This window comes from Lactuca sativa, chromosome 8, assembly GCF_002870075.4.
Source record: "Lactuca sativa cultivar Salinas chromosome 8, Lsat_Salinas_v11, whole genome shotgun sequence".
In the NCBI taxonomy this organism is placed as follows: Eukaryota; Viridiplantae; Streptophyta; class Magnoliopsida; order Asterales; family Asteraceae; genus Lactuca; species Lactuca sativa.
The window spans coordinates 94,298,992-94,314,452 of NC_056630.2; the positions used below are offsets into that span (position 1 = coordinate 94,298,992).

The following is a 15,461-nucleotide window of genomic DNA, read 5'->3' on the forward strand; positions in this document are numbered from 1 at the left end:
TGCCAAAGATAAATAAATAAAGCGAAGTATATCAGTGGGATTAAAGTGATGTCAGTAGAGACACAGAACTGAAGATCCCGGGCACGAATCTCTTCCTTCTAAGTTAAAAGAGACTAAGAAGTGTCTGTGTGGTTTCCCGTTGAAGTACGATCATATGTTTGTTAAGAAACAATGAAAGACATCTTTTAAGTATAGGTTGAAGGGTGGTTAATTCTTCAATCAAACAACAAAACTTGACATAGTTCGTGTGTTGGATGAAGTACTCGTGTGACGAGTGTAGTCAGTTGAAAGAGTAGGCATGGAATTATTTAAGAGACTGAGCGAAAGTTGGAAATCTAAAAAAAATAAAACTGGATCTTATGGGTAGAAAAGTCTTGGTTGTAGAAAAATTCATAAAAATCACGCAAAAAGAAAAAGAGATTTTGAGGTATAGTCCATTGATTTAAAATCCAGACCTTTCAATGATTCTTCGTTAATACATTTAAGGGTGTTGAATGTTGGGTTTCACTTAGTTCGTGGTGAACAAAGCTAAGATCATGAACTCAGATGTTTCATAACCATAAAACCCAATGGTATAGCTGAGAGTCTCAAGGGTTACATATATGTGTGTTAAGGAAAATGGAGAAAAGAGAAGGTGGCTCCAAAGAAGTAGATGTACCTCTGCTATGAGTATGTGACCAAGTAGATAACTCTTAACTAAATATGAGATGAGTAAGGTAGCTCGTGACTTCTGTGAATGTAACAACCTAGTTGGGAAAAACCGAATGGTAGATTCGATTCATTAAGGCTTCACATGAAGTCTTTTGAGGCTTAGGACAACATACAACAGCATGCTTCTAGGGACACCTAGCTAGTACAAAGATATGGAAATTCTACCTGTCCCAGTCATTCATTGTATCAATATAACCTGCAATGATACTTCAAAAAAAATAAAACAAAAAAAAGAAAATATTTTTTTATTTTAATAATTTCGGAAAAAGAAAGAAACAAAACAAAGTAAAATGTTTTTTTATTTTAAATTTAAAAGAGAAAAACATAAACATATTAAATATTTTTGTATTTTTAAAAACTTAAAAAAAATAATAATAAATAGCATAATATACAAGGAATAGCCCATGAGAGTTCTCTTTAAAAAAATTTACACACGAAATGGGGCTAACGTTCGTCTTAGTTCGTGTCCTTAAAAAATCGGAAACGAAATAGAACGAGCGTTCGGTCCATTTCGCTTGTCAAAATATAAAAACGAAACCGAACAAGTAACCCAAAAGTGAACGGGCTACCACGAAGGTGGTTTTTGAACCGATTCAACTTCCATCATTCCTAGGCCTTGGAGTATTCTAATAAATGATGCTTCAGGTAAGGCTTTTTGTGAATATGTCTGCTAATTGATCTGTTGATCGAACGAAATGGATCTCAACATTGTCATCCTCTACATGATCCTTGATGAAATGATACCTCATTGCTATATGTTTTGTCTTAGAGTGTTGCACTGGGTTGTGACAGATGCGAATTGCGCCTTCAGAGTCACAGTAAAGTGGGATTCGCTTCATATTCAGGCCATAATCTCGCAATTGACTATGAATCCATATGAATTGAGAGGTACAGGATGCAGCAGCGATATACTCAGCTTCGGCTGTCGACAACGAAACACATGTTTGCTTTTTGAATTGCCAACTAACTAACTTGCCACCATGAAATTGGCATCCACCAGTCGTGCTTTTTCTATCTAAGCCGCACCCACCAAGATCATCATCCGAAAACGCTTGAACGAAGAAGCCTGAGTTCGTAGGATACCATTTGCCTAGAGACGAAGTTCGTTTCAGGTATCTGAAAATATTCTTCACTGCCACCATGTGAGGTTCGCGAGGTTTTGCTTGGAACCTTGCACAATAACAAACGGAAAACATAATGTATAATTTACTAGCTGTTCGATACATTAAAGAACCAATCATCTGACGATAAAGGCTCATATCCGCAACTGGTTTTTCCAGAGATGGTGTAAGTTTTGTTCTGAATGCCATTAGAACCTTCACTTTTGAGTCTCCTATCATGCCAAATTTAGAGAGCAAAGTTTTCGTATATGGTTCCTGGTTAATGAAAATACCTTCTGATCCCTGTCTTATATTCAATCCAAGGAAAAAGTTAAAAGGACCCATTGAGCTCATCTCAAACTTAGTTTCCATCAACGTTTGGAATTTTGTTGTGAGGCAGGGATTAGTAGATTCGAAATGATGTCATCAACATAAATTTGGACGATCATCAAATGCTCACCCTCTTTCTTACGAAAGAAGGTTGGGTCAACCGAACCTTGTTTAAATTTAGACATTTTAAGGAAACAGGTAAGACTTTCATACCAGGCTCTTGGAGCTTGCTTCAGTCCGTAAACTGCTTTATCCAAAATGTAGCAGTGATTGGGATACTTCTCATTAACGAACCTAGGTGGTTGTTCAACATATACTATTTATTCTAATTCTCCATTTAGGAACGCGCATTTAACACCCACTTGAAACACTTCAAAGTTCTTATGAGCTGCGTATGCTAAGAATATTCAAACTGATTCCAACCTTGCAACAGGAGTGAAGGTTTCTTCGTAGTCAATTCCCTCTTCCTGACAGTAACCCTTAACAATGAGTTTCTCCTTGATCCTTACTACGTTCCCTTCTTTATACAACTTATTACGAAAAACCCATTTCAAACCAACAACTGATGCTTCAGGTGGAGTAGGAATTAACCTCCAAACTTTTTTCGTTCGAACTCATTGAGTTCGTCTTGCATCACTTGCACCTAATCGGAGTGATCAAGAGCGGTGTTGACGGTTTTGGGTTCTATCTTGGACACAAAGGAATTGAACAAGCAAAATTCTAATTTAGAAAATAAAGCAATTCGTTTCCCTTATATTTGAGATCTCGTGAGAAAACCTGCAAAGGATTCACCAACGACTTGGGGCAGTTCGTTTCACTTTTATTTGAGATCTCGTGAGAACACATGTAGAGGATTCACCAATGACTTGGGTTTTGGGGTGATCTCTAGTCCATTTGACTAGTGGTGGATAGTTTGGATCATAAGAAGGATCCAATTCCGCGTTTACTTCTTCGAACTCTGATTAAGCATCTGAAGCGTCATTCGCATCCTTATTCTCCCCCTCAAATGATGAATGATCTTCTTCGTTAGGAATTGAAGTATCTTCATCACCTTGTGATGGAATGTTCATTTCTTGCGGAGTTGGTTTCTCCCCTTGAGGAGATGTATTGGAATCAAAACCCTCCCCCTGGACTGGAGTACTCGTGCCTTGAGGCACATTCGAGGTTGGTGGCTGATTATCCATGATTTTCGTGGCTTCATCAATTATCTTCTTCGGTTCATCTTCTTTGTTATCAGCTACATTTGCTTCAGAATAGATAGCCTTCTCAAGTTCGTCGAATAGAAGCATGAATTCTTCATAAAGATTAGCCAAGGGAATAGTCACTTGGTTCGTTTGACGAAAGATCTCTTTCGCTTGATGATCATTCGCTTGAGTTTTCTTTAAATAATTGTCATTGAATGCGACATAATAGGTTTCTTCAATCCTTTCGAATCATTTGTTTAGAACCCTATATGCTTTCGACGTCAGCAAATATCACAGAAAAATTCCTTCGTCATCCTTCTCATCAAACTTGTTTTGTTGTTCCTTTGAATTAAAAATGAAATACCTGGAACCAAAAACATGAAAGAACTTGACGTTAGGTTTTCGTTTATTGATTATTTCATAGGGAGTAACAGGAAATCTTTTATTAAAAAGCGATCCGTTTTGAGTAAAGCAGGCAGTGGCAACAACATCAGCCCAAAAGTAAAGAGGCGGTGATGCGAACGGAAGCATAGTCCTTGCTGCCTCACACAACGAACGGTTTTGTCTTTCAACAATCCCGTTTTGTTGTGGAGTGTAGGGAGCATAAAAATTATGAGATACTCCCTTATCAGTGAGGAATTCTTCGAACGCTTGGTTCTTGAAATCTAGACCATTGTCGCTTCGAATATTGCGAACCACCTTTCGCAGTTGCAACTCTATTTGCTTGATGAAATCTTTGAGTCTATGAGTCGCTTCAGATTTCTGCTAAAGAAAGAACACCCAAGTGAAACGAGAAAAATCATCTACAATAACGAGAATATATTTGTTACCGCCAATACTTTCGATTGCAGATGAGCCACAAAGATCAATGTGGAGTAGGTCGTGTGGCTCGATGACCTCATGTTCACTATAGTAGGATGACTTTTCCTGATTTTATTTCCCATTTCACATGCGGCACAAAGATGATCTTTTTCATACTTCAAGAGAGGAAGACCACACACATGATCACCAAGAACTAGCTTGTTGATGTCTTTGAAGTTGAGGTGCGAAAGCCTCCTATGCTATAGCCAACTATCGTCTATTGCAGCCTTCATGAGCAGACAAATAGAAGGTTTCCCTCGAATTGTATTGATATCCAAAGGATACATCTCTCCTTTTCGTTTTGATTTAAGCAATACTGATTTCGTCTTCTTTTTGATAATTTTAGATCCTTCATCATCAAACAAGACCTTTAAACCTGTACCCACTACAAACTGCGAAACACTTATTAAGTTGTGTTGCAGTCCCTCAACATACGCCACTTTGCGAATAGAGAATTCACCATTCATTATCATGCCATATCCTTTCATTTCTCCAAGTGCATTGTTGCTAAACTTCACGAGACCTCCATCCTTCAGTTCTCTATATTCTCTAAGCTCCTCATTTCTTCCCGTCATGTAACTCGAATAGCCACTGTCAATATACCATTCAGTGTCAAACTGTTCGTCATGAATTACCTACAATAATTAAGCAGATTTAGGAACCCAAAGGTGTTTGGGTCCTCGTGAGCCTTTCACATAAACTGGATAAGCAATAGAGAGATCAATCATGTAGGTTCATTTTATGAAAGATGTTTAATCTTTCTTCTTTATTGTGAAAACCTTGATATTGTTTTTTTCGTTTCCTTAGAATCAGATTGGATTTGTTTATGTTTAGCTTGATTCTTGACGAATTCTTTCTTAACTCTCTTAGGTTTAGCAGTCGATCTCTGAGTTCGAAATTCGAGACTAACTTTCCCTTTCCCTTGACATCATTTGGTGATGCATTAGACGGATGAGTATTAGGTTTCCCAATGTGCTTCTTTTGAAGAGGGGGATGAGTTTTCGGAATGAAGTTAGCATTTGGGTAGCAAGTATGACAATGAGAGCACTGACTAGGATTTGCCTTAGAACGAGCTTTCGTGCTTTGATTGAAAGGTTGTTCCCTGTGAACGTAGTTGGAATTTTGGGATTGCCAAAATTTCTTCCTTTCATTGAGATTGTTCTGGTATTTTCGATTCCTTAATCGCTTTTGCTTAGCGAGTTGTTCAGTGGACTTGTGAATGTTCACTTGTGGTTTCGCTTTCTTGGCATTGGTTTCGTCCTTCGCTGGATGAGGATTGGTTTCGTTTTAAACCTCCTTTGTACCACTTGGGCTACCCTTCTCAAATGCCAATCGATTGTTCAGTGGTTCTGCAACATATCAACCTTTACTCTCCAAGAAGTTCTTTCAGATAAACCCTTCATTTTGTCAACATTATCAATTGGTATGCACCAAAAGAATTCATCACAACCATCTTTGTTGTCTTCATTAATGATGGGCGTTAGTTCGATAGTTTGATTTTTGTCTAGTCCTCCAGTGGCAAACACTTGATTCGGTACAGTTTGTACTTTTGGAAAAATAGTTGCTTTCGCTTTTAGTGATTTTGATTGATTTTGAGAAATAAGCGTGAATTCAATCGAATTTTCAGAAATCAAATCTTTTACTGGTAGAGGTTCGTTTTTAACAAACTCAAAGCAATCCACTTCGTCCTTCACTGAAATTTCGCTCATATCACTATCCTCATCGAATTCAGAGGTACTTTCAATATTTATTTTATTTTCTGAACTTAATTTGTGTCGCACCCCAAAACCAAGAACGGCGGAAACGTTCTGGGGCGGAGGACGTCATGTACAGTATCACAACAATGTAAAGTAGTAAACAAGCAACAACATCATCCATTGCATTAATAATATAATTATTATACAAGTGTGTTCTGTCAAATTTTGATAAACACTAAAGCATAAATCAAAATGAGAGATGAGTCTTGAACGAGCTCCATCTTCTCTAAACCTTGCATCGGTACCTGTCTATAGATGACCTGAGGATACAAGTAATTTTGAAAGCGAGTATCAGCTTTGAAGCTGGTGAGATCATAAGTATTTTAGTGGCTTAATTTGTATGTAAGAAAATGTAAGTTTAGGAACTGTAAGTATGGAAAAATGTAAATGAACTGTAAATATAAAAATGTTTGTAAAACTACTGTAAATGTTTGAAAAACCCTAGAAATCCCTATGATTCCTACTATTAAATAAGGGTGTCTTCTACCAAGACCTAACTGTTCTCAATGTAGTCTTCTACCAAGACTTAACTGTTCTAAATGTTCGTTTCTTGTAAAAGTGTGTAATTTTCCAAGTGTAACTATCATTATCAAAATATAGTTTTTACATTAAATGTTTAAGTGAAAAGATCACTAAATATATGTAAAGGGAAAATAAATGTAGTACTGTAGTGTTGTATTATAGGAACTACTGTTGTACTAACTACCTTAAATCGGATTTATATTAAGGGATTATGTGATTAATTGCACCATACTATTGACTGGTAACCACGACATACGAATGGTCGTAAAACGGAATGACGTTTGGCACCCGCAGACCTGTAGGTCCGGCTGGAGCTAGCAGCAAGGTGTAGGATAGTCAATCCAGTATAGATCTATACGCAAACTCACGCTCTCCCTCCAAGAGACTCTGGCTACAACTCGGGCCATGATATTTAAGGCATGCTCCGATACAGTGGATCACAATTTTGTTAACGTATTCATGTATATGTACTTATGTAAGCGTAATCATGTAAAAGTATATGAACGTATGCCTTTGCTACCCAAAGGAACTGAACTGACTGAAAGGAACTATTATGTCTGAAACAACGCAAATTTTCAAACAAAATTTTCATTTTAAAAATAAAGTATTTCCATTCAAAACGAGGCATAAATAATTTAAGTGTCATGTCAAATACAAATTGTCTAAATCCCAAGATCATAAAAACATTCTTCAGTGTGTACCGATCACGCCGGCGCCTTCCCACGGTCCTCGCTAGTACCTGAAACACATACATAACAACTGTAAGCATAAATGCTTAGTGAGTTCCCCAATATACAACTTACGCACATACGCCTTTCCAGGCCCTGACCTTCCGGTCCTCAACACAACGCCTTCCGGCCCATAACATATTGCCTTCCAGCCCACATAACATACATAGCACATATAACAAATAACTTACCACATATAGCATACATATCACATATCATATCTGACCTTCCGGTCACACAGTCAAACCCTTCCGGGTACAGTATAGTGAGAAGACTCACCTCGTGAATGCTGAAAGTTAGCAAATCCTGAAATCACTCGTGCACAATCCGTCGAGCTACAACCTCCCTATAACATCACATATTTCTCATTAACACTTATATCTTCTAAGTGTGACTATCCCTAAGAAGTCAGACTTAGGTCAACTCTGGTCAACGGTCAACGGTCAACGGTCAACTCGACCGGACTCGGCGAGTGCCATGGCGACTCGGCAAGTCTAGACGTCCTCCAACTCTCTGAGATTCCCTATCTACTCGTCGAGTATCCTCCTTGACCCGACGAGTTACTCCTGGAAGAATCGCGGGAGCCACCCTGACTCAACTCGCCGAGTCTGAAGAACAACTCGACGAGTCCCAGTTAATCTTCAAGCTACTCGCCGAGTCTGTTCATCGAACTCGGCGAGTCCATGCCATGCAACCGCTCAAACTGCATCCTAAGGTCCGAACTGCTTCGACCATTCCTAGGTCTGGCCTTCCTAGGCTGATCCATCACGTAAAGTCCTCATTTCAGTGCTCATGATACACCATATGATTCATAATTTACATTTTGACCTAAGGCATAAGGATTCCAATCCAAAAACTTCATCAATTCCCGAAATGCACAGACATGGGACATTATGGGCCTCCAAAGGTCCCAATATAGGGTTACAATCAATTAGGGGACTAGGGTAACATTCAATCTATTTACAAAAAGGGTTCCATAAACCCTAATTCCATAATCACATCAACATAGCAGAGCATACTCGAAATCTTACCTGGATGATGTATCCTCTGTGTCCCCAATCCTCAGAATGTGACTCCCTTGCTGCTCCTTTAGCCAATCCCTTCTCTTCCTTGCACAACCACTCTTCTATAATCAACAATGGCCTATAATCCTTGCTCCAGATGCACACAATCGATTTTGGGTTCTTCTCAGAAGGCTAAAATGAATAATGACGGCCAATAAGTCCCTTTTATACGTCCCAAACCTGAACGGTTAGGGTTTTCGCTAAACAGCGTAGACTCGCCGAGTCCATATCTGGACTCGTCGAGTCCAGTCGCGAACCCGCGACCAAGTCTGTGATCCTACTCGGCGAGTCTAGGCTCCAAATCGCCGAGTCCCCTCATAAATCACCCCAAAAACATAATTTAACAATACCTGAGATTCCGGGCTGTTACAACTCTCCCCCACTAGAATTAGACTTCGCCCTCGAAGTCTCACTCTGAAAATAGTTCCGGATGCTGCTCCCGCATCTCACGTTCCGTCTCCCAAGTCATTTCCGATCCCTTACGGTGTTGCCACTGAACCAACACCAGAGGTACCTCCTTGTTCCTCAGAACCTTGATCTTCCGATCCCTGATGGCCACTGGTCTCTCGGCATAATTCAGGCTCGCATCCACCTGAATGTCCTCTAATGGAACCACTGCCGACTCATCGGCTATGCACTTCCTCAATTGCGACACATGGAAGGTGTCGTGGATCTGTCCCAACTCCGCTGGCAACTCCAACCGATAGGCTACCCGGCCTATCCTTGCAATCACACGAAATGGCCCAATATACCGGGGCCCCAACTTGCCCCTCTTCCTGAATCGAATTACTCCTTTCCAAGGAGAGACCTTCAGGAGAACGAAGTCGTCAACTTGAAACTCAAGCTCGGATCGGCGCCTGTCTGCATAACTCTTCTGTCGGCTCTGGGCGGTCAACAACCTCTGTCTAACTTGCTGAATCTGCTCTGTCGTCTGAAGCACGATCTCTGTGTTGCCCATCACTCTCTGTCCCACCTCTCCCCAGCAAATGGGGGTCCGACACCTCCTACCATACAACAGCTCAAAAGGTGGCATACCAATGCTCGAATGATGGCTGTTGTTGTAGGAAAACTCTGCTAAGGGTAAATATGCATCCCAGCTACCCCCGAAGTCCAACACACACGCTCGAAGCATGTCCTCCAGCGTCTGAATCGTCCGCTCGCTCTGGCCGTCTGTCTGGGGATGATATGCGGTACTAAAATGCAATTTAGTACCCAGCTCCTCATGGAATTTCTTCCAGAACCTGGAAGTGAAACGTACATCACGGTCTGAAACAATCGAGATCGGCACCCCATGCCGAGATACCACTTCTCTCACATATATCTCCGCCAATTTCTCCGCTGCAGCACTCTCGCTGATGGCAAGGAAGTGTGCACTCTTCGTCAACCTATCCACAATCACCCAAATTGCATCAACTCCCCTGGCAGTCCTCGGCAATTTGGTGATGAAATCCATAGTGATCTGTTCCCACTTCCACTCGGGGATCTCCAATGGCTGTAACTTGCCATGCGGTCTCTGGTTCTCGGCCTTAACCCTACGGCAGGTCAAGCACCTCTCAACGAACCATGCAACGTCCCTCTTCATACAGGGCCACCAATACTCTTTCCTCAAATCCAAATACATCTTCGTAGCACCGGGATGGATCGAGAATTTCGATCAATGAGCCTCTTCCATCAAATTAATACGCGTACCGCCCACGAACGGTACCCAAATCCGACCCTGAAACGTCATAAGCCCTCGTCCATCCTTAACGAACTCTGAAATTAACCCCACAACCCGCTCTTTCTTCTGCATTTCTGGTCGCACAGCCTCGGCCTGTGCCCCACGAATAGCATCCAATACTGGAGTCATCACAGTCAGTCTCAAACATACATCTCGCAATGGAGTACTCTCCGCCCTGCGGCTCAATGCATCGGCTACCACATTAGCCTTGCCTGGGTGGTACAGGATCTCACAATCATAATCCTTGACCACATCCAACCACCTCCTCTGACGCATATTTAGGTTGGGCTGATCCATCAAATACTTCAAGCTCTTATGGTCCGTGTATATCGTACATCGAACCCCATACAGGTAGTGACGCCAAATCTTGAGAGCGAATACTACTGCCCCCAACTCTAAATCATGCGTGGGATATCTCGCCTCATGAGGCTTCAGCTGCCTCGACGCATACGCTATCACATGACCCCTCTGCATCAACACTGCACCCAGTCCCGAAATCGATGCGTCGCAATATACTACAAAATCTTCCATCCCTTCCGGGAGAGCTAATACCGGGGCTTCGCACAACCTCTGGCGAAGTGTCTCAAAGGAGGTCTGCTGCTCGGGCCCCCATGAGAATGCAACACCCTTCCGGGTCAATCTGGTGAGCGGCACTGCGATCTTGGAGAAATCCTTAATGAATCTCCGATAATACCCTGCCAACCCAAGGAAGCTCCTGATCTCAGAGGGTGACTTCGGCACCTCCCAACTCATCACCGCCTCAACCTTGGCCGGATCGACCAATATCCCTTTCTGATTAACAACATGTCCTAGAAATTGGACCTCCCGCAACCAGAAGTCACATTTGGAGAACTTTGCATAAAGCTTCTCCGACCTCAATACCTCAAGGACCTCCCTCAAATGCTCCTCATGCTGCTCTCTAGATCTCGAATACACCAGAATGTCGTCGATAAATACAATCACTGACCGATCCAACATCGGCCTGCATACCCTGTTCATGAGATCCATGAACACAGCCGGGGCATTAGTGAGCCCGAAAGGCATCACCACAAACTCATAATGCCCATATCGCGTCCTAAACGCTGTCTTCTGGACATCCTCATCCCGCACTCTCACCTGATGGTACCCTGACCTCAGATCGATCTTGGAAAACCAAGACGCTCTCTGCAACTAATCGAATAAATCATCGATCCTCGGTAACGGGTAACGGTTCTTGACCGTCAACTTGTTCAACTCCCGGTAATCAATGCACATTCGGTGTGAACCATCCTTCTTCTTGACGAACAGAATAGGTGCTCCCCACGGCGAGCTGCTCGGCCGAATGAATCCCTTCCCCAGCAACTCATGGAGCTGCGAGGACAACTCTTGCATCTCTGGAGGTGCAAGACGATAAGGCACCTTAGCAATAGGCGCGGCCCCCGGAACCAGATCGATACCAAACTCTACTTGCCTCACAGGAGGTACTCCCGGCAGCTCCTCGGGGAAAACATCTGGAAACTCACGCACCACAGGGACCTCCTCAACTGACTTCGGTCTCTCGGAAACCTCCCGCGTATCCATCACATACGCCACAAAACCCTTACAGCCCTGCTGTAGACACTGCCTCGCCCTAGCGGCCGAACAAAAAGCTGATCCTGAACGGGTACCCTCGCCGTACACCGAAAGGACTCCCCCACTATGGTCTCGTATAGTCACCAGCTGACGCTCACAGTCGATGACAGCGCCGAATCGGCTCAACCAGTCCATGCCCACGATGACACAGACATCACCAATCGCAATAGGAATCAGATCAATAGGGAACTCAACCCCGAAAATCTCTAGCACGCACCCCCGAAGAACCTCCGTGGCACAAATCACTCTCTCGTCAGCTATAGAAACTCTCAAAGGTCGGCTCAACGACTCGCGACTAACGCTGATATGCTGACTAAAGGCTAAAGATACAAAGGACCTACTCGCACCCGAGTCAAATAACACTAGAGCAGGCACAGAGTTCACAAGGAAAGTACCTACGCATATAATAACATAAGCATAACGTCTCGACATTAAAATAAATACATGAATTACAGCATACCTGCCACAACATCGGGCGCAGCGCGGACCTCCTCCGCAGTCAGCTGAAAGGCTCTCCCACGAGCCCTCGGGGCCTCGACCTTCACCGGTCGAGTCTCAGTAGTCCTGGCAGTAGGTGCAGATCCCTGACGAAGCTGAGGGCACTCGGCCTTCCGGTGGCCGGTCTGGTTGCAATGAAAGCAAACCATAAACCCCTTGGGACACTCCCTAGCAATGTGCCCCTCCTTGCCGCACTTGTAGCAAGCACCAGCTCGACACGCCCCATCGTGACCCTTGCCGCACTTTCCGCAAGTGCGGCCCTTCGGACCTCCCGTCCTCGAATCGGCGGACTTGGTCCGCTTGGCTGCCGGCTGAGACTGAGCCGGCCGCCGGTCCACCTGCTGAGACTCGGTCTCCTCCCTGGCCTGGGTCTCCAACTCGATCTCACGCTTCCTGGCATTCGCCTGAAGCTCAGTAAAAGTATGATAGGTGGAGTTCGACACAAACTCCCGGATATCCCTCCTCAAAACTCCCAAGTACCGGCTCATCCGAGCCTGCTCGGTGGACACCAGCTCGGGGCAGAACATCGCCCTCTCATGAAACTTCTGCGTGACTGCCGCAACCGAATCAGTACCCTGCTTGAGGGTTAAGAACTCCTGAACCAATCGTTCCTTCTCCACCGGGGGAACGTACTCGTCCCTGAACATAGCAGTAAACCCCTCCCATGTCACTGCTATAATCTCTGCCAAAGTGAAGTTCGCCGTCACGAACTTCCACCAGTCCTTCGCTCCCAAACGGAGCTGGTTCAAAGCGAACCGTACCCTCAGGTGCTCCGGGCATGAACAAGTGTAGAAGCACCCCTCTATATCCGCGATCCACCTCATCGCAGCAATCGGATCCTGCGTCCCATCGAACTCTGGTGGCTTCGTGTTGCTGAACTCTCGGAACAGCAACGAGTCACCCCCCTGTGGCCTAGCAGCGGCCACAGCTGCGGTAGCTGCAGCGGTTGCAGCCTCAGTCAATGCGGCGTACCGCTCATCAAACGTCTCCATCAGGGTGGTCTTAATAGACCCAAACATCTCCGGGATCTCAGCCCGGATCGCCGCAGCTACCTCCTCGTGAATCATCTAATGAATCTCCTCGTCACTCACACCGCTCGAACTCGCTCCATGGCGTGGTCTAACCATGATGTCTCTGAAATACAACATAAAACTATCAGAGACTCCATCGAGTATAATCGCACTCGATAACGCAACCCTACTCAGTCCCCGATATCCAGGGATTCTTACTTGGGTCTCCCACTGACCCGGTGTCTTCGGTAGTACGGGCCCAATACTACCGACCACACCGCATCAGCATTCATCCCAAGTCTTCCTCCCCAAACCCCGGATAGTGAGTACTCTACTTCTGATATGCACCATCTACCCGCACACTAGCAAAGCATCTCATATCGGCAAACTTCCCTAGACTAAGGCATCACAAATCAGGCCACTCTAGTCTTATCATGAATACCTAGTCTTCTAGCATGCATAACAATTTATATCATATAATATTGTAAGGTATTTTGGGGATCTTTACCGTTCGGGCGCTGACTGATCGTACACACTGCTTCTTTCTTGCTTACCACAAAACCATTTACAAAAGTTTATGCCTTTATTTAAAAAGTTTTCCTCAAATCCTCGGTTTGAGTTCAGTTACTCCCGAAGGTGCACCCGAATCTCTCAAGCCAAGGCTCTGATACCAATTGAAACAACGCAAATTTTCAAACAAATTTTTCATTTTAAAAATAAAGTATTTCCATTCAAAACGAGGCATAAATAATTTAAGTGTCATGTCAAATACAAACTGTCTAAATCGCAAGATCATAAAAACATTCTTCAGTGTGTACCGATCACGCCGGCGCCTTCCCACGGTCCTCGCTAGTACCTGAAACACATACATAACAACTGTAAGCATAAATGCTTAGTGAGTTCCCCAATATACAACTTACGCACATACGCCTTTCCAGGCCCTGACCTTCCGGTCCTCAACACAACGCCTTCCGGCCCATAACATATTGCCTTTCGGCCCACATAACATACATAGCACATATAACAAATAACTTACCACATATAGCATACATATCACATATCATATCTGACCTTCGGGTCACACAGTCAAACCCTTCCGGGTACAGTATAGTGAGAAGACTCACCTCGTGAATGCTGAAAGTTAGCAAATCCAGAAATCACTCATGCACAATCCGTCGAGCTACAACCTCCCTATAACATCACATATTTCTCATTAACACTTATATCTTCTAAGTGTGACTATCCCTAAGAAGTCAGACTTAGGTCAACTCTGGTCAACGGTCAACTCGACCGGACTCAGCGAGTGCCATGGCGACTCGGCAAGTCTAGACGTCCTCCAACTCTCTGAGATTCCCTATCTACTCGTCGAGTATCCTCCTTGACCCGACGAGTTACTCCTGGAAGAATCGCGGGAGCCACCCTGACTCAACTCGCCGAGTCTGAAGAACAACTCGACGAGTCCCAGTTAATCTTCAAGCTACTCGCCGAGTCTGTTCATCGAACTCGGCGAGTCCATGCCATGCAACCGCTCAAACTGCATCCTAAGGTCCGAATTGCTTCGACCATTCCTAGGTCTGGCCTTCCTAGGCTGATCCATCACGTAAAGTCCTCATTTCAGTGCTCATGATACACCATATGATTCATAATTTACATTTTGACCTAAGGCATAAGGATTCCAATCCAAAACCTTCATCAATTCCCGAAATGCACAGACATGGGACATTATGGGCCTCCAAAGGTCCCAATACAGGGTTACAATCAATTAGGGGACTAGGGTAACATTCAATCTATTTACAAAAAGGGTTCCATAAACCCTAATTCCATAATCACATCAACATAGCAGAGCATACTCGAAATCTTACCTGGATGATGTATCCTCTGTGTCCCCAATCCTCAGAATGTGACTCCCTTGCTGCTCCTTTAGCCAATCCCTTCTCTTCCTTGCACAACCACTCTTCTATAATCAACAATGGCCTATAATCCTTGCTCCAGATGCACACAATCGATTTAGGGTTCTTCTCAGAAGGCTAAAATGAATAATGACGGCCAATAAGTCCCTTTTATACGTCCCAAACCTGAACGGTTAGGGTTTTCGCTAAACAGCGTAGACTCGCCGAGTCCATATTTGGACTCGTCGAGTCCAGTCGCGAACCCGCGACCAAGTCTGCGATCCTACTTGGCGAGTCTAGGCTCCAACTCGCCGATTCCCCTCATAAATCACCCCAAAAACATAATTTAACAATACCTGAGATTCCGGGCTGTTACAATGTCCATATATGTATACATGATATATAACTAATGTTTAAACGACCTTCGGACGGTACCCGATATCCCACCAGACCACATCTCAAGCGCGAAAAGGAAA

General features: G+C 43.8%; 1 protein-coding gene across 1 annotated transcript; it reads right to left on the reverse strand.

Moving 5' to 3' along the window:
- Positions 1–872: 872 nt before the first annotated feature.
- On the reverse strand, positions 873–2,051 carry LOC111908328 (uncharacterized mitochondrial protein AtMg00810-like). The gene is made up of 2 exons (XM_023904157.1): positions 1,604–2,051; positions 873–907 (listed from the first exon to the last, which is right to left on the reverse strand). The coding sequence occupies exons 1-2, from the start codon at positions 2,049–2,051 to the stop codon at positions 873–875; spliced, it is 483 nt and encodes a 160-aa protein (XP_023759925.1).
- Between the last annotated feature and the right edge of the window lie 13,410 nt (positions 2,052–15,461).